This window comes from Pieris napi, chromosome 10 (assembly GCF_905475465.1).
Source record: "Pieris napi chromosome 10, ilPieNapi1.2, whole genome shotgun sequence".
Lineage (NCBI taxonomy): Eukaryota > Metazoa > Arthropoda > Insecta > Lepidoptera > Pieridae > Pieris > Pieris napi.
In genome coordinates this window covers 7,562,790-7,583,016 of record NC_062243.1, presented here as the reverse complement: position 1 = coordinate 7,583,016, position 20,227 = coordinate 7,562,790, and the positions used below count along the sequence as shown (strand labels likewise).

At 30.4% G+C, this 20,227-nt stretch overlaps 1 protein-coding gene across 2 annotated transcripts; it reads right to left on the bottom strand.

Moving 5' to 3' along the window:
• Positions 1-1,668: 1,668 nt before the first annotated feature.
• Positions 1,669-18,462, bottom strand: LOC125053347. 2 transcript variants are annotated; one of them, XM_047654676.1, is made up of 5 exons: positions 18,341-18,462; positions 6,602-6,688; positions 4,824-4,895; positions 3,674-3,836; positions 1,669-3,446 (listed from the first exon to the last, which is right to left on the bottom strand). In XM_047654676.1, exons 2-5 carry the CDS (start codon positions 6,631-6,633, stop codon positions 2,442-2,444), a joined length of 1,272 nt encoding a protein of 423 aa, XP_047510632.1. In that variant the 5' UTR covers positions 6,634-6,688; positions 18,341-18,462; the 3' UTR covers positions 1,669-2,441. The 2 variants fall into 2 exon arrangements, with proteins under 2 accessions (XP_047510632.1, XP_047510631.1); XM_047654675.1 differs by lacking the exon at positions 18,341-18,462 and adding an exon at positions 9,776-9,942.
• Positions 18,463-20,227: the final 1,765 nt, after the last annotated feature.

Genomic DNA, 20,227 nt, shown 5'->3' with positions numbered 1-20,227 from the left:
ACACATAGATGGCGTTGCTTTAAGTTTCTAAGGAGTCACTAAAGCGACTTATTCCCTTATTCGTAAATACAGCCCCAAATATTGAATGTTTTCTACTTACAGTACTATGTGATCAAATTATTTTCTATGATAAATATTTAATACAAAGCAAAGGATGCTATTACAATTCTCCAGTATAAAGTAATAATGAAGTAATCTAAGAGAGGTCGGTTTTTGTTTTGTAAGACGAATTCTGTTCAATTGATGTATGTTCGTTCTTTCATTTAGTTCCAATTCAAATGTATCGTGATAAGGGTATGTGGAGGAAGATGGTGAGCTATTCCTCCAACCTAAAGGGATCCTCCTTTTCCCTTTTATCGACCAGTCTACTGACAGGCCCAGGCTCCAGTGACTAAGATCGAGAAGATTTATAGATTAGCGCAATAACTTTGTTAGCGCGTTTCAGGGTATGACGTAATCGTAGTGATTCGTGGTCATGAATTGTATGAGTAGGTGTCGCTATAGATACATTTGTCTAAGCAAGGGCCTTAGTAATTACTTGGCTTAATAACCTCTATAAAATTTAATACGAGAATATTCTTAGTTTGAACGTGGTTACTCCTATGTACAGTTGTTAGATAGGAAAGCGAGTGGGCACTTAAGCTTGTATCAAGTACCCTTTTATAATACAGTATACACTGATCCTATATCATGACTTGATTGTTTCATTATTACTTTGAATACTTGGTCATGGTAGTCAACGTCAACTAAATTTTATTCGTCTTCGTGGTTCTAACACGTGTAGGCTTAGAACTATAGGAATCCTAACTAAACGAAGTTATAGATTTTAAAGTCGAAGTACATTAATGTAACAGTAAGATGAGATCATGTTTCATTGTATTATTAATTGTTTCTGACGCCGATTTTAGACATTCGGCCAATAAATGCTGTGAACTAATAATTTGTAAAACAAATATAAACTATTATTTTTACCACTATAATATGTATTATTGCCCCTACATAATTAACTTAGAACATGCTTTGTAAGGTATAAAATGCCTTCACATATCTGACCTGGCAGCAATTCTATAGTGCGTAGTGGTAGCTATAAAGCCGCATTCGTCGGGTCAGATAGGTAAATGGCAGTATCGGTAAAATAACTTGTTATAAATATTAAGATCTTATTAGTATTAGTAGGTCTTCAATTTTTCTAGTGATTGTAAAATAATGTTGATGGATTACCAATTATTATGTACCAAATTAAATGTATGAAATAGATCATAATATATTGTGCGCTTTTTCAAAACCTTTTTTTATTTCCGTTTTTAAAAGCGATTCATAACATTTAATTCTTTTTTAAAAGCATGTTCCGACTTTAAACCCGTGAACACTACAAGACTGTCCCCAACCCTGTTTCTCCTGCATATCAATAATATGTTGCAACTTAGCAACATCCATGACTCTGCAGGCGATAGCACAGGATAATTAATCTATACAAGGTCCGTGCAGGTGTTTCTCGGGCAGTTGTCGGAACAAACTTTTGTCTGAAGTCGTAACTGCTACGTGGTGTTTCGGAGTGAGGTCAACTAAATATAGTCCAATTTAACCCCAAAAAAAAGGGTCGAAATAAAAAACTTATGGCTAATTCAATTCATGCGTTAGTATTTTAGAACCAAAAATAATAATACATTTCGATGAAATAATCGTTTATTAACATCAATTTGTAACAGATCAACGTCAAATCACATAATTAGAGATATTTAATTTTCCAAATAATTTACTTATTACAAAATATTAATGTATCTTATTAATACGTAATGATTATGACACATGACTAGAGAAATAAAATTAAGGATAATGGCCGCTCACTAAATTATTGGGACTATATATCATATTTATCTAATAATAATTAACGGAAACATTCGATACTATTATATTTTAGGCAATAACATCTTAGACTATATTTAAAGTTTTCTAAAAGTAAGCACACAATAAGATATGTACACGGATAATGTAACCAACTACTATTTAAAAAAAAAACATTTATCAATACTGTTTCTAACAAATTACATAAAAATACACTTTTTGGCTAAAAACATACGACAAAGAAAGCTTGAACGTACATAGTAATAATATAACAAGTAAATGTAACTTTTTTTATCACAATAAGTAAGTACATGAATAATTTAATACAATTTATATTAAAATTTAGAGTCATTAAAGGGGTCAAATTCGATAATGCATCGAATTATTTAGTTTTGTCATACATAACATTTTAATGAAACTGCTTTCATTTTTCATCAACTTACTAATACAATGTCAATTATTAAATATACGTCACTATTATAAATTCAAATGAAATACTAAAATCAAGGGAAAGAGTAATACTGACAAAAAATAAGGTACTTTGAATTCCTGGTATTTTCTGTTGGTGCTTCGCGATCACTAATGTTTTAAATAAACTACAGTCTTTCTTCCGAGCTTTTTCGTATAACCAAAGGCTTCAACTTACTTCTTAACTTAACCAGCCGCTTACTTGATTTATCAGTTGTATTAGGAATTCGTAAATCAGGCATTGATTTGCTCTCAGACAATTCTGCAGATTTAACCGTACCATAATACCTTGGCATACTGTAATCATTTTCCTTAAACATTAGGGCTGTTTTTTGTTTAATGCTTTGTAAACTATTTTCTCCCTTAAATTCTGGCATAGTAGGTGGTGTATCCGCAAAGAATCTTGGTAAATTATTACTTTTAATTATCGGCGTGTCCGGCAAAGAACTTAATTTTAGTTCACTCTCAGTAAGGGATGGCACTCCGACCGTCGATTTGCTTTTAATAAGGGGTGGTTTCTCTGGTGTAAGGTAAGATGGGATATTCAAAAATGATGCACTCCTATGTGGCACCCTTGATAAAACCTTATTAATTTTATTTGGGTCAATACTTTTAAGACTTTCCACTCTATTTAACATTGGCCTAAGTTTGCTGGAACTATCAATTCTATCTAAAGTTTTTGCACTGTTCGTTCTAAGAATTCCTTTAACACTTTCTATTCTGGGTAACACAAGGGTTGAAGGAAGGGTAATTACTGAAACTGGGTCGTACTCATAAACTGGATGCTGGTTTTTGATTTTTACCTCGTCTTTCAAGGTTAGGGTGCTTGGTTTGATAACATCCTGCTTTTTAATGGCTATCATAGTTAATCCTTCTTCGGTGTCTTGACTTCTCGTGTCTTCTTCTTCCTCTTCTATTTTAAACATATCATATGACGCCAAAAGTTCATCTTTAAACATTATTTCGAAATCTGTAACGGGTGAGTCAACTTCATCTTCGAAATACACTTTGGTTCGATTTGGTTTATCAGATAAGTAGTCGGGTTCAGATTTAGTTTCCATTTCATCTAATGTATTCGTGCTTCCTGTTTTCAGCTCTTGTTCGTCTCTGAATATTAAAGATTTTGAAAAGACCTGGAATATATGAAAATAATTAAAACAAAACTTGAATAGATTAGTATTAGTATTTATATAAAGTGTAGCTTATATTAATATAGCACTTTATTTACATCTTCGGCCCGTACCACCGCTGGCAAGTAATTTTGCCCTGATATCGAGTTCACGGTAAAAATAAAAGAAAGATTACAAATCCAAAAGTGAACACAGAAACATCTAATATTAATGATCATATAATCACGTACCTCGTACAACTTATCAGCGTGCAAGGGTAATTCCTTGATTTCTCTTCCAATAATAGCAGTAGGGGGTAAATGATTGTTGTTAATCGGTTGTTGTGTAATCACACTGTCTAAACTTGCACCCATATTGGAATAGCCATTGGTGTAGAGAGTGTTGTCTTCTAGTCTGAAATGTTAATATGTGTTAACTTTGGCATAGGCCCCATACAGTGCTATTATCGAATATTAATTCTTCCGTAACCCAGTTTCCCGGTAAAATAAGATGATAAATCAGTTAACCAAGTTTAGGGTTGTAAAAATTGTACAAAAGAGCCAAATACAAATGCCTAAGAGAGTATCGCTACAAGAAGGAAATCATGTCTGATGAATTCAAAAATACTTTATAATATCATTATTGCAAAAGGTATAATGATTTGAATATTATTTTTATATCGTTACAAATTATATATATTGCTTAGTCCCGTGAGTAAAACTAGTATTTTATAAGGGAGACCTTCAATTCCTATAACGTATAAAAGTTGAAACGGAAATAGTTATTAATAGTATACATATACGACCTCTATATTACATCGCTGTTATCAATAAAACATATTTATCTAGGTTTTAGCGGCATGCACCTTCGATTAGATACTATTTTACACATACAACTATCTTATTTATATAGGAAGTACTATATTACATGACGTTATCGTTATAATATAGGCCTTGGTCGTCTATTTGTCTATTACAAAGAGCGGTAAAGCTGTCACCCGAATGAACTTGCCCGCCAACTCACCAGCAGACAGTATGTGAGTCGACTAAAACGTCACCATATTCTATAGCTAGAAGACCGGCAGTAGCTCTAGACAGAAGATGAGTAGATGCTTCCAATGGGAAGTCACTCCACATGACAGCACCACAGAAAAAAATCGCTCATAGCCTTAGGGCTGATTGCAAATAACCGCAGAAAAAAATTACATATAGAGAAATCAATTGCCACACGACAGCACGGTTTGGATGGTTGAAATATCGTAGTAACTTATTTGGAACAAGAATTTAGAAGTGCCTCTCCACTTATTGCTTAACTTTATAAATAAGTTTAATTAAATAACTTTATAGATACTATATATGACTAAACGTACATTATTAATCACATTAAAGTGTTTATACTTACTTATATGTAGCTATTTTTTTATCAAAACAAAATCTTTCTTCGCAACATGTCCAATATAGTGTCTCCAAGCAGCTGAAAAGGAAAGATATAATTAGGTTTCTTCTTAAAGAAAGTATGTCTTGTTTTAAAAGGGATTATCTAATCTAAGATACATCAATATATAATATGTGAAATTCATAACAGTTTAGAGTTCCTCCAGTTAGAAGTTTAGGTTTTAATAATTTTTATTAATTTTTATTTTATTGTTTTTTTTTATGGAACCTTTAGAAGTTTGGTAGGTTACCTGGTCGAATATACAATTGTATTAAGTAAGTCTTATTAGTTGAAAAAAAAGAGTCGGTAAACATCCCTTTTCATGTTTATTAAAGGAGTACTACTATTTATATTTTATATTTAAAAGAAACACAATACTGGATCTAACCCACTGAATAGCTACAAGAGTACATGTTTATAAATAAAATTATTTGTACAATACATTTTATTGTGCAAGGTTAATGAACTGCCAAGTTAATCTTGACAGATGGCACTTATCAGTTTCAGATTCACCTTGAGGTATTAACTTTAGCAAATCTAATCTAGGTAACTTCAAGTAGTTGCCATTTATTTTCTGCCCGGTTTTTCACGAAATCTAGATTACAAGCTTTGAAACTTTTTTATTAATTACATACCAAAAACGGTTATGCTATTTTTATCACTGCCAAATGAGAGTGAGTTTTAGCTGTTTCATTCTTAAATTTCTTAAATGGCAAATGACAAATAGGTGATCTTCTATCTGAGTCTAACTCACGCTATACTCGTACGTCTCCGACGTGCTCAGTTTGAGTGAGTTTGTCTGTTGATTTCACTCACATGTAAAATTCCATTTGTGCATCCAGGATAAACTAATAGCCTAATAACCAACACCATTTACATTATAATATAAATAAGATAATATAAAATTTATCTTTAATTGACTGGTATTAATTATTTTATAACAGTATTACGCGATAAACGAGTAAAGTTTGCAATCAGCCGGAATAACCCTAACTTTTAGTTAGGGTTATTCCACACATCTTTAATTATATTTTAAATGTGTTAGTTAGTGCGTTAGTTTTCGGGTTTATGTTCAGACGGAGACGCGACATTATAAGAACAACCTGTGCTCTATAAAAATATTAATATTATTTTCTTTCTTTTAATTAATAGTTTTAAGGATGTAATTAAATTATGTTCTCAATGTTTAGGGCATCATTCTTCATCAACTTTATTGACTATAATGACTCCTTTTCCAGTCTTTGATTATTTAATTGTAATTAATTATTTGCATGCAATCAAAAACTATTTTTAATAATGCCAAAGAAGTATAACTTCTTACGCGCGTACATAAGTACACGCACCCTTTTTTTGTAGTCAGTTCAGTATATGTTAAGGCTTAAAAAAATCATACTTTGTATAAATTATATTGCAAATAATTTGTGAAATTACCAAATTATAATTAATTTAAATAAATAATTAATGATGCGCTCCGTGGACGTAGTTGGAACGAAACGGATGCATGAAAATATATTTTTAATTTCTTTTAGTAATTGGATATATAATATATATACAAATACATATTGGAAAAATGTGTTATCATTCCAAAATTTATCGTACTTATTCTAATGCATGAGAAAACTATTATACCGGTTATCCTAATAAATCTCTTAATGATCTAAATGACCAGAACCAGATAAGGGAATTAAAAGCACTTAGATCAAATATTAGATAATTTAAAGGTAAAACAAAATTAAGACACTTACTATTGACAAGACTTGCACAATTTAAACAGCATCTTTACATCTTCACATTATACTACTACAGTTCGTTGTATTTGGTTTCTTCTTAATCTGAAATAAAGGAAAAATTTTACTTTTGATATTGTTGAATATTCAGTACCGCGCGACCTTAGCGGATATTATGTAAATTTTGTAATACTTTTCCGGAAATATCAAAATGAAGTTGTCGACAATTATGGAGAAAGTAAGAAATGCTGTAAATGTAAATTTATATTTTTCAATTATTTATTTGATTTGGTGAATATATATCAACATTAATTCAAATAAGTATTTATAAAAGGCGAGTTGTCTTTGTCTTTCTTCTATTTTAAACATTATCAAAACATATTTTTATGGACAAGTACAAAACGCATATTATGATCAAGCGTAGCGTAGAAATGCACTATTAAATGATATTTTCTTTATTCGAATGGTTTTTTTTTTCCAAGAATCAAAACTTCTGCATTATTTCCGATCACAACTGAGCCAGGTTGTATATTATAGTATGGCCATTTTACGTTTGACAATAAATCACCGTTTGACTCATGACAAGTATGAAGTGAAATATGTATGAATGTAACAATTGACAATTGTTCTCTTACCGTTTTATTGTTAATGAGAGTATTCGTGACAAAATAATATTATTTTTAAAACATCCTTGAATTTATATTCTATACTTTGTATCTTAGTTACATTTTACGTAACAAACGTCTAGAATAATTCAAAACTTACAATGTATATAATAATTCGATAAAGCAATATTTAAGCCACAAAACTAAATCCTAAATAAAACATAAATTTTTGAAACATTGTAACATATAACATTATTTAATTATTTTTATTATTACTTTGTAGGTTAAGAAAATTGTTAATACTGTATACTTGATTATAAATATAATAGAACTTGCAAACGATATTCGGATATTTATGTAAGTAATATTAGCTTATTAAGTTTTTAAATTAGCTTCCGGATATGGCCTTAACCGCGTTCAGTACCCAACCTTCTCGATCCAGTTACTCGCAAAAATATTGATAAAGAAATGAAATTTCGATTCATGTGCAAATATTTTCCCTTTACCTACGAAACAAAACGACATGTTACATAGGCGTTGTCAAGATCAGGAAACGAATTAGATGTGGGCCAATTTAAAGGCTGATATTTACATACAATGGTATTACATGGTGTGCTGGGAATTCATAATAACATCTGGTACGGCTGACAAAATTTGATCGTATTAAGATGCAAGAGTAAGACTGGTTTGGTCTGGCATTGAAGGTGATATAGGTTTCATTAAAATTGTATTTTTAATTTTGCGTCAACCCTAAGTGTAGGTTGTATAAACTAGGTATGTTAACTAGGCCTCACTACCTACGAAGTTTATGAGTAATACTTAAACATATATTCTCTATTGACGCTTTGGTATAAAAACAGCCAACCCTAGTCTTGGCTTCAGATGTCTGTTTCGTGATCGTTTTATTCTAATGGGCAAGTAGGTGATCAGCATTCTGTGTCTTATTGGGTCTAGACTCTAGGGCTTGCCGAGTTTTTCAGGATCTTCACGGTACGTGCGAGTGTTACATACGCACATAGGAAATAAAGTCCTTTCGTACACAGTCGGGGTATATGTACGACTCCAGGGATGAAAGTCGCACGCTCAAGCCACTAGACCAATACTCCTTTTAAAGTTGGGTACAGTGGCTATCTTAAAAGAATTTTATCAGTTATGAAAATTCAGATAAAATATAATTTTACTTATGCGATACCGAAGTCGTAAAATAGAATAATGGTTCACAGCTACGAATGTTTATTATTTTCTCTAAAACAACCTTGGCGCTCTTAGATGTAGGACAATATATATTATTACCATACAATACGATCGTTATCATATAAGAATACTTCAAATTGGTACTTGAGGTTTTGCAAGCACTTAAAAGTTGTATAGATTAAAGGGATTTTAAATGAAACAAATGTAAATAATAATTTAAGTGCTGTTCTACTACATAATAATCGTATAAAAATATCGAATAAGAGCTTGCCGTTATAGAATTTTTTTATTTAAACAATAATTTCTCCTAATTCTAAGGAAAATGTGAGGTGATAAAACACTCATTATTGTTGAGTTATTGATAAACCACAGTAACCTTCCTTGTTTTCCATTGAATGACCACAAGTAAACAATTACTCAGAATTTTTATTATGCATAAAATGACCGTCTTCAAGAATAATGTCTACCCTGAACGTGGAATTCATTAAAATTCAAGAAATATAAATATAAAAATTATAAGCCTTGATAATAAAGGTAGGATTTGATGTCGGATATAGTACATATAGAAATCCATAATTGCCAGAAGCTAAATCTTCTCGATTTAGCTTCTGGATTCAAGATATTTTTACTTTCTTACATTATTTAACAATACCTACTATGAATTTCGCTTTGCCTCCAAATTTGGTTATTTTTAAATGTATTCTAGTAAAGTTTGAAGTACATAATATGGAATCGTTATAGCTATTTAAACATTTATTATGTTAAACTAATTATCAGCAATGATGTAATTCTTCAAAGTGATCAATCACCAGTTATATTTGAGCGATGCTTTCATTGGAGATCTAAAAGCTAAAAGTATTGAACAGAGAATTAGTTCACCGACCACTAAAGCCTGACGACCGTACTTAGAAACATAAAATATAATTTTACAGGTTTGAAAAGTAATTTGACATAAACTATAGATTCAGGTGTGTGACCGTGAATTTAGATTAAAAACAAACTGGTTTAAACCTCGTGATCGACAGTCATCACCAATTATACATAGCGGATATATTTTTTGATGTTAGTCTTCGGTTTCGCTGTACACAATTATAGTTTTTTATCTTTGTATATATTTTTTTACTTTACATTTAACGGATGTTGTTTGTAGATATTTATCTGTTTAGAACAAAGAATATCAACAATACAATCCTAACAAATAAGGCTTTACGCTTTTTAAATAAGTGCGAAGTAGTTTTACTTTTAAAATAAAGAGGCTAAAAGTAATACAACATTAATTTATTATAATTGGTGTCTAACCGTTCAAAATTCACCAACTATTAAAATAACAAATAATGTATTTCTTCCTCAACTAACGTAACTAGTTTAACTTAAAAAAAACTAAAAAACTTACCAAAAATTAAATTTACCACTTATTACATTTCTATCACATTAATTACAACACAGCACTTTCACTAATTCCAAATTCAAATTTTTCGAACGAGTAGTTTTTATATCGTAATTAAACGGATAAGCGATGAGCGTATTCCACCGAGTCTATAGTGAAACTGTGTTGACGTGACTTGAGCAGGTGATTCATTGGAGTACATTATACATAACAGGCGACAGCGGGTAATTTGAATCGCTAATCGTTAACCACAATTTTAATTTATCTTTTCCTTTTTATTACCTTCCTGCTTCCATCCCTTGGACAATATAATATTAATCGTCATACTATTACTGGATAATTAGGAAATAATAATAACAAAGCTAAAGAGAAAAGTAGTCAATGATGATGCAGGTAGATTCAGGGTGAGACCCGTGAATTGTATAAGGAAACTTATTTACATTACTATAAATAGAAAACTAAAACAAATTTAATAAGTTTTATCCCTGTGGATTAAATTGTTATTGTAATTTACTAATGGCATTTTAGTTAATAATAAAATATTATAATATTACATTTGTTTTATGTTTAAAATAAATCATATTATATGTCTAGCAATATAGTATTTGAATAATTTAAGCCTTTGTACTTTAAGGTTTAGTAATTATTATGTAAATATCCAATTAATTATATTTATATCATATTTGCAAAGGCCTATAGTTTATATATTTCACAGTTATGTGTTACAACTTTCTAATTCTTCACGCGCACTTTTTCTATGCTATTAAATATGCATATTCAATTTATAAGTCATTGGAATTTTTAATTAGTTTTTGCAACGCGTTCAAGAGGAAGGGGCGTATAAATAATATTAAAAACTTAGAATAAATATATGAACTAAGTTTAATAAGAGATGCTTATAACTTGCACTACGCGACATTATACAAATTAATTTTGAGTACGAATGACGACTCACCGGGGGTATTTTTCGGTGACGATAATATTTTTGTCACCAACTTTATTATATCTGTCGTAAACAAGACCTCACAAAAATGGAATTCATTTTACATTATAATAATTATTAAAAAGATTACGAACTTCAGAGCGTCGTCTGTCAATAGAAATGACTAAATAACTGCGGCGTTCTGCCGAAATGGAAATTTGGTCTAAAAGTACAAATATTATTTATTTATTTTATTTTATTATTATGGACGAAACGGACAATCTTATCGCGATTAGGCGATCTCTTCCGTACTACCCTAATACGGAAAAATAAAATGAAATGACTAAAGCTAAAGTGTAGGAACTGCATAAGTAACAAAAATTTTTTTTTTGAAAAAACAGTGTATATGTTAACGTAAAATTGTAAAAACCGTTAGATTGTAATCTATCGGTTATCGGTTATCGGTATTCGGTAGATTGTACTACACTAACTTAGTTATCATTCAAACTTCTTTGGTCAATTACAGATTAATTTTACTTCCCAACAATTTCATATAACTACCGAATAATAATACGTTAAATTGCAAGCAGTATGTTGAGTTGACAATCATTCGACAGTTTACAATCTCGCGAGTTAGATTACAATCTAACGGTTTTTACAATTTTACGGTGACATTATACATTTGCTAATACTATTTTTAGGTAAACAGTTTTATAAGCATTGTTTTATTTAAATATGTTTTAAATACAGTTCTTGTGCTGGGTCGGTAGGTACCCAGCAAAGGACTTTCTCTGATATCAACAGAAAGAAACGAAGTATTTAAAATACGAATATACCTTGGCCAAAGCTATGAATTGAAATTCCTTGCGCATAGGATCTCTGTGTACATGCAACCAATAGGTCATGGGTCTAATACAAATTTTACATAGTTGCATCCACGAACCTAATTAATGTATTACAAAATGTATATGTAGCATATTTTATATACCTATCCTAATCCTACTTGACTATATATTAATAATGTCAATTATTGAAATAACATCAAAGTCTAATACTTGTTTTACCTTTATTTTAGTAGCTTATTTATATTTTATACCAAAGAAATATGATAATTAAGATTGTATAAATTAATAAAAAATAAGTGCCACCATTTAAATAACAAGTGTAAATTGACAATTAATTCGACACAGTCATGGAGAAGGTAGCATGCGAATAATAAGGCTGCTTATTAACTCGAAAGTTAATCGATCACTAACAATATTTTTTAAAACAAAAGATTGTTAAACAAAAATCTTACATAAAGTTTTTATATTATAATAATTTGTGTATACTTTTATGCTATATTGGAGATTTATAAAATAAGTAATCAAATGTATTATAATGCTTAGTCATTAATTAAACTATATTATACTCGACGAACTCGTGTTTATATTCACGAGTAAATATACATAATTCGAAGAAATTCACAAAAAAAAACGGTTATACTAAAATTATTATAATAATTGTAGTTATTATTATAACTGATCACAATGTTCACCTACAAACTCGCCCAGATCTTTGATTGGCAAGAGAAGAGTAATCCACCAATCACAAGGCTGTATGATTCAGTCAGATTTTATCTACCATATACTTAAATTAGATTTTATATTTTTCAGAAGTCTGTGACTGTTCAATTGTTGAGTAATTGTTTAAGAGATAATTTAGATTTTGGAAACTTCTCACTAATACTCACTCACTCACGATTCACAATTCTTCGTTGCTCTAGTCACCTGATCGTTCGAGTATACATGTCGTTACAAATGCGAATAATGTTTATAACCCTTAAATAATGATGATTAGGTAAAATATTGAGCAGAAGCTTCCCGTTGCCTTCTGCCCTTCTTAAATAATAATGACACTAAGGGTCTGTTTCACGTCTATTTCACTGTTTTAAGGGTCTATATGGATAAAGTATCAAATAGCTATGCAACACATAAATTATTTGGAAGATTAATTGTGCTATTTGACATTCATCGGACTCATAACTTATGATGGACTTTATGTGACGAATAGCGCTATCTGACAGTCGTGAAACGCAATAATTGTGTTTATCCTACCATTAAGAAATAAATAGCTAATTTGGAACTTATGTAGAAATTATCCGTACATTGTGATACAGACCCTAAGCAACTATAAGATTGACAAATCGTTCCGTTCCGTTTTATGGAATTATCTTTTAAATATTCTACATTATTGTGTATTATTTTCACGATATAGTAACATGTCTCATCTAAGTCTCAAATCTTGACAACTTGTGTAAATATTTATGAAAATCATTGTTGGTGAAGATGATGGATCTCTGACACTATCAGCCGATAAGGTACCGTGACGTTTTTGCAAATATGTAGTTTGTTACTAACCATATGTATTTTCCTTATTATTATTTATTATATACATTAGACGGCTTTGTGTGTTAATGAAATTTTTGTGTACACAAAAAAACCTAGTTGAAGGAAATAAAAATACGTGGCTTGATTGAATTATTATAGCGAATTGATTTATAATTTTCTGATAATGAATAAAAGTTTTAATGTTCTAATGATGAGAATTAATTTCAGAAGTGCAGTGTGTATATATTTTATTGTAACAAAGAAGTATATAACCATACAATTTTTAAACAAAACTGTGTAAATATTCAATCTTCTTAGCATGTTTTGTGTGTCCCTAAATAGTTTAGGTGAAATTTCCTGTGTGCAACAAGCCTAACGTTGCACCTTCAAGGGCGTTGCGTAAAGTATCGGCCGTGGTATCGTAATGGTCGATGGCCTTTGACATACCAAAAAGGAAATCGTTTTGAAACGAAAAAATCAATGTGAAAACTAGCGAATCATTTCCATATTAACCAGTTCATTAATACTTTGTCAGTGGCTGATTGTGATAAAAATTCTAAAATCTATTTCTAACCCGAAATATGGTGGGAATGCATTTACTCATAACTTGCTGTCGTATATGGGGTTTGAGCTTCATGCACCTGGTGCTAGAGAACGGCAAGAACAATGTCCGTGATCCAGAAAACGAGTTCAAAATTTCGCACATACACGAATCATATTTACCCTTCATTCTAGAACCAACAATGCTTAAACCAATCGAATCTTCGATGACATTTCAATTTAAAAACCGACAACAATAAAGAATCAATGTTTGAATTATAATTAGAAATAATGTCGTAAAAATAATCTGGTACATATATATTATATATAAGCCACAGCCGTGTCCATACCATGTCATTAACATAGAACTTGTTATAATATTATCTAAACAAACTTTTTAGCATAAAAATTCCTCTTCATAATTTTCAGTCATTTTCAAAATTGCCTATTTATAGATTGGGCTATCTTGTAGGCTTGTCTAGGAGGTGTATACCACGTCTGTCTGAAAGGTGTATGTATGCCTGGATACCAGCGTTCTGAATAGAAACTATTTAAGCTATTTGTCCTTACGTCATTATTATATAATGTCTCAAATAACTTTGCAAAGTAATCGCCATGTGACATGTCACATGTCCAATTATACCAAGAAAATATATTTTATAAAATATCTAACAGGCAATTATATTTTATAACTTAAAGATCACTCAATCTTATTACCAAAGACATAAGCCGTACTTTCATATGAGCTGTATTCTAGACTTAAATGCACATAGTTAACTGCATAGATAAGTACTTATGTGTATTAAAATGTAATTCTAGTTCACATAAGATTAATGGTAACAAGGTAATATTATCAGCAAAATCAACGAATACTGCTTTGGTTTATTGTATAATAATAAAATTATATATTTTAGTCTGCTATCTATTTAGGACGTTTGATTCTCAATGTTAGTTTTGTTTTACGTTTTTGGGGATTATTTTGCATATATCTGGAAACTCCCCTGAGGTATTTCCGAACCAATTCGACTTAGAGTCCTCCAAGATAAGAGCGCACCAATTCTGAAAAGGCTGGCAACGTCTTCTGGCAATGTTGCCAGACAGATGTCTGTCCATGGGCAGAGGTATAAATAACCTATAAAAAATATGATCACATCTAGCGTTACTTTAACTGTAATGCATGTACTTACCCAAATTTTAAAATTGTATAGTAACATCAGAAATGCAAAATTTATATTATCATTAATAGAATTAAAAAATATAATTTCTCTTTTGGAAAGCACAAAATATTCACAAGAACTCTTTCCTTCAAATCGACTTTTTAAGTAGATAAAATAATCAGTTTGGGATTTCCGAAAATAATCTTCAGATAGTTTTGACAGTAAAATGTCTAACTTCTATTTAAGATAAAACAATATCTTAAGTATAGGGTTTTTATTGTTTCTTTTAAATCTGCCGGAACTAAAGTATACTTCAACGTCTTTCAAACCATTTAATGTTACTGAGTAACGACCGAAAATAACAATAGCGTTCAGAACAGTTATTTGACCGACAAAGCGTGACATTTGCCAAGACATTGAACAACTCGAGATGATATTGATAAATACTTTATCTAATAACTTTTTGATCATGAATTTTTTACTGATAATTTTGTGCGTCAGACTGCCCAGTATTACTTTCTGTGATGTACTTGCAACGTTTAAATTTACTACTTCATAAGGGTTGATTACTGACTTCCCGACACTCCTGCAAAGACACGTGACCCGGCGCCGTCTTCTGCGCAGCTCCATGAATTATTGTGTACGAGAACTTTTTAACTTTCTACGTACGTTTAGCGTGGTAAAGTACTACTATGATGCGTGACCTATAAATATTACACGCTTAAACGCATCAGAGTACAACAGACTCTAAGCCTAACGGTATATGTATAAGGCTAATTTTTTTAAAATATATATATCACGACAGCCCTGTTGATATGAAAACACTGGTATGGTTATTAAGCGGATGCGTTTCCAAAGATAAGACGAATGTCAGTAAATCTCAAGTTTATTGACTCATTGTGAATGTTATGAGTGTAATACTATTTTACTCGATATCTTTATGTTCTGTCAGCTTGGTTTTACCTCAGTAGGTTATTATCTTTATAATAGTATTCAGGCTTCCATTTCACCAACAGTATGTAAATATATATAGCGGAAATGCTATATATACTTGTAGGTTAGCAAAGGCAAATCCGAAATTCAGGAAGGGGAGTGGGGAGAGAAATTTAAGATCATTGGTTATTAATAACAAGATGTTTTGAAAAACAAATAAATATTTTTTAATAACAATTTATTAATACAAAATCGCCCTACAAGGTTATATTTAATCGTTTATCAGCTACGTTATCAGTGATTTTAATTACGTGTCTATAGTTATTAGATATTTGTGTTTACGTTCAGAAAAACTGCTTTATTTATCGAGAGGCAAGCAAGCTTACCACATTACTTCAACAGCCAGAGTCACAAAGAGGTTTATGGGGCCGGAATATGCATACACAGAGAATCCCTATCACATCAACTAACAAAGCCTCAAACTTGAAATGACGAAGCACAATACATAGTATGCTGAAATTTGTCTTTCTAAAAATAAAATAGATATCCTACAATAATATGTTGCACTAATAATTATATGTTACAACTGAATGTTTGACATTCGCAATTTATGTTTCACTAATTCAGCGCAATGACAAGAAATTGTTCATAGCATTGAATCAATAATAGGAAAATATAGAGGCCATCATCCATTGAAGGTCAATATACCGAGCAGTAAAATTAAATTATTGCCATTTTATGTTCGTTACTGGAGTTGAATTTAAATCTAAAACTACGTGAAGGGATAAATTTGTAACAAAATAAAATATAGCTTGCCGTTTTTAGTGAAAACAAATATATAATGTATATTTAATACGTATTTATATATTTCAATTCATTAGGTCATTTTTGAGTTAGCACGGCAGAATAAGCTCCTGAATTCATGAGTGAACGCAAATGATTCATCTCAATAACTAGTCGATGTAATGTCGATTTTAAGTTTCTATTTAAGTTTTCTCTTCTACAAATTAAAACCACTTTGATAAAATTAAATTAAAAAGAAAACTCCTGAGCCTCAAATTTAAGTAAATCTTTTCTTCATATTTTTCAATAGGCAACTAGGTGTTTAGCCACCAGAGACGCTGTCAACTTTTGGTTTTAAGAATTCAGAGTCAGCGCGCTAAGTATGACTCCCGTAACCCGACTAATACGTATTGCAGAATGTATTATTAACCGATCTCTGATCGTATATATAATTATATAACTGAGCAAGCAAATGTATTTGAATATGCCATTTTTTAACTTATTGTTGGCAAGTTGAAGTAATTGCCGGCTACCGCGAATATTCTAGAATCTAGATACATTTGTTGGTATGTAGAGCATGCAGTATATCACGGAAGACTTGGACACTTTCACTTGTCTTTACTATTCGAACTACTCTGGTCAGTCTGGTTACAAGTTATTACGTGTATTTCATAATTATATGCATGTGATTATGCATTCCAAATGAGTGTACTGTAAACACAAATCTTTTCGTGTTCCTTCGCTTGTTGTGTGAAGTTTTAGGCGAATTAAATTTTCGTTAAGTTTCGAACATATACGTCTTCATACATCTTAACAATGAAAAGCGGTCACAGTTCATAAACAATTTTTTTTTCTATATATTCAGTACTAGCCGTTTCCCGCCAGCTTCGCTGGGCGAATTAAAATAGGAAATAAATAAAATTTTATGTTTCATTATTATTATTTTTTTTCATATTTTTATTATTCTTCTTTTTAACTTCCCGCTAAGATAATTTAAAATTTTCGAAAACCGAGTTTTTAACAGATGTTGGCGTTTTGCGGTTCTAGGAAGCCTCTTTTGTTTTTATTAGCGGGATAAATTTTCATAAAAGTAAAACAGCAATAAAAAATGAAGGAACGTTAGAATTTAATAAATAAATAGCCATAAACCATCTAGGAAAAATTTCGCATCGAATAGTGGTAGTTTCATGTCGATACGATCAGTGGTTTAGGCGTGATTGAGCCTCAAACGAAGACCATTTTCATTATATATATATATAGAAGATTTGGATAAATTGTTTTATTAATTTATCTTTATATCAAATATTTTTTATATTATATATGATTTTGAAATTGAGTTTTGAGAAGAAAAATGTCTATTGTGTTCATTAAGTTTGGTATTAATTCTATACGGAAAATAATTGTCCTATATGCAGTTTATTGATATCGTTACACTTATCTCTTATTATTATTAATAATTAACTCAGTGGCGCCACCACTCTATGGCTGTCGTTGGGTAAACAGGAATATTATTTATTCGTAGTGTCATATAAGTACATACATAAAAATAACGCTGATTTCCTACTTACTACTAATAAATGTGAACTGAAGGAATAAGAATATGCAAACGACATTGTACAAACATTTAACAGAAAATACAATTTAAAGAATTAATTTAATTATCACTATCACAATTATTTATTTTTAATTAAAAACTATTCCAAAGCAATTTTAATCTGGTAAATTTTACTTTTCAAATGTGAAATTCGCATTACAGCATCACTTAGCATATAAGTATAACTCATTATAAGTATATAGCTCTCCCCATATATTACAAATTCAATTCACATCAAGTCCTAAGAAACAAATGCTTTTAATTTAAACTCACCTTGATTTTACAAATAAATCCTTATTATCGATTACACTGTTGCAACAAATGTTCTATATCGAAGTTTAATCTACACCAAATCAACGTGCGATCAAGGCATACACCGGTAAAGAACTGATGTTTAATATTTTGCAAGATTAACATCACGTGAAGTATAGACTAGACTAAATGTAGATTAGCTATAATCATAGAGATCTGTATCGTATTTAAATTTCGAATCTTTTAACAAAGCCTAAATAGTTAGATTTATCTGACCTTTTATTACCTTATTAATCCGTTAATTACTACTCGATTTTAATGTAAAATTTTGTGTTGTATTACAGCTTTTTTCTTAGGAATAATTGCAAGAAAACTGTTTCAACTCCCGACTCCTGTCACTGAGAAGGGAAAATGTGACATGATAATGTAGTTTTAAGTCTACTCAGTGGAAAATGTGATAGACACATGTTTAGCTATTTTATTAGTATTTTAAAGTAAAAGATAATCAACATTCTGTGTCTACTGTTTAGATTATTTCGCCATAAAGCTACCGGTTATATGCGATGTTCACGTGGGGCTATGATTATAAAACCTCATTATTTTATTTTCCATAAAATAAATATTAACTCCATCGTTGCACTTATACTAATAATAACTATTTGTTGAAATAAACAAAAATACCGTATGTTTATAAAATAATATTAGGGTAGTGATTGATTTATTTAGTCTTAAATAAATTATTCAAGAAAATTACGCTCAAAGTTATCCTTTGCCAAGTGCAATACTTGCATTCAACATAAACATTGAAAGAATTTATATATAGTTTTGATTTGTATTGTTAATTAGAAACGTATCTTGTTTTTCTTAATTTATTCTCTTGTATTTTACCTGGATGTTTTTTCAACCGACATGCCAAGTTAGCAGTGAATACGCGAATAAAAAACAGGTTTAAACTATAATAAATGGTTGTCGATGCGAGACGAATTTGTAAGACAATTCAGCACAAATTTCACGGTCAGACATAATAATCATCACGATGGCACTGACAACTCATTAAAAAAAACTACTATACATTTTGTTTTATGTATTTTAAACTCGTATTTACTTGTAGCTCTAACTTAAATAGCAATATAACGATAGTTAATATTTTAATATATTCAATATTTTTTAACGTTTTGCCATTTTGAAGCGCAAACGCAAATATATACACAAATATACTATATTAATCTTCTTAAGAATCGAATGTAAATTGTTGCCTACCTGAGTTAAGTTCGGTGGCGGTTGTTGGAAGGACGTTCATATCTAATATATATGTTAAAAAAATAGTGATAGTGGGGTTGCGACGCTGGATTAACAAAAAACTTAGCTTATTTATGGGTTCTTATATAAGTGAAATCGATCTATTGGACAATATTGGAAATGTGAATGTTATATTACAATTTATGGGAGTGTGGGAAAAACGAAAGTTCTAATTTTCGCTTCAAATGTGCGATGATGCTTACGTTTGCGCTTCTAGTTATTAACTTATATATATATAACTGGGAACCGCCACTCTTTTTAATGACCAAATTTTTGTGTATAAGGTAATTGTAAGGAACAACCATTACTCTATGCATACAAAATATATAAATAGAGAAAATTTGCCCCGTCAAGTGTAATTAACACTTGTTGACAGCAATTACAGAAATGGGTGTACATTTTTGATAAATTTGCAGTTTATATATTGAGTTTAAAGCTGCGTGCGTAAATTATTAATTAGTAATCAGTTTCGTACCATGTATGTGTATACTTTTGTTTATATCAGATTAGGTCTGATTTTTTAGATGTGTAATGCAATTACAATACAGCACGGTTTTAAAAAGAAAACTCATTTTACGCTAGATACAGAGAAAATTTTGTAACGACTCG

What these genes read in the sequence shown, in the direction of transcription:
- LOC125053347 (XM_047654676.1), bottom strand. Translation starts at nt 6,633, where the DNA reads ATGCTGTTTAAATTGTGCAAGTCTTGTCAATA. An exon ending in TTGTGCAAGTCTTGTCAATA is followed by an intron (nt 4,896 to 6,601) that starts GTAAGTGTCTTA and finishes TTTCCTTTTCAG; the next exon opens with CTGCTTGGAGACACTATATT. An exon ending in ACGCTGATAAGTTGTACGAG is followed by an intron (nt 3,447 to 3,673) that starts GTACGTGATTAT and finishes CATATATTCCAG; the next exon opens with GTCTTTTCAAAATCTTTAAT.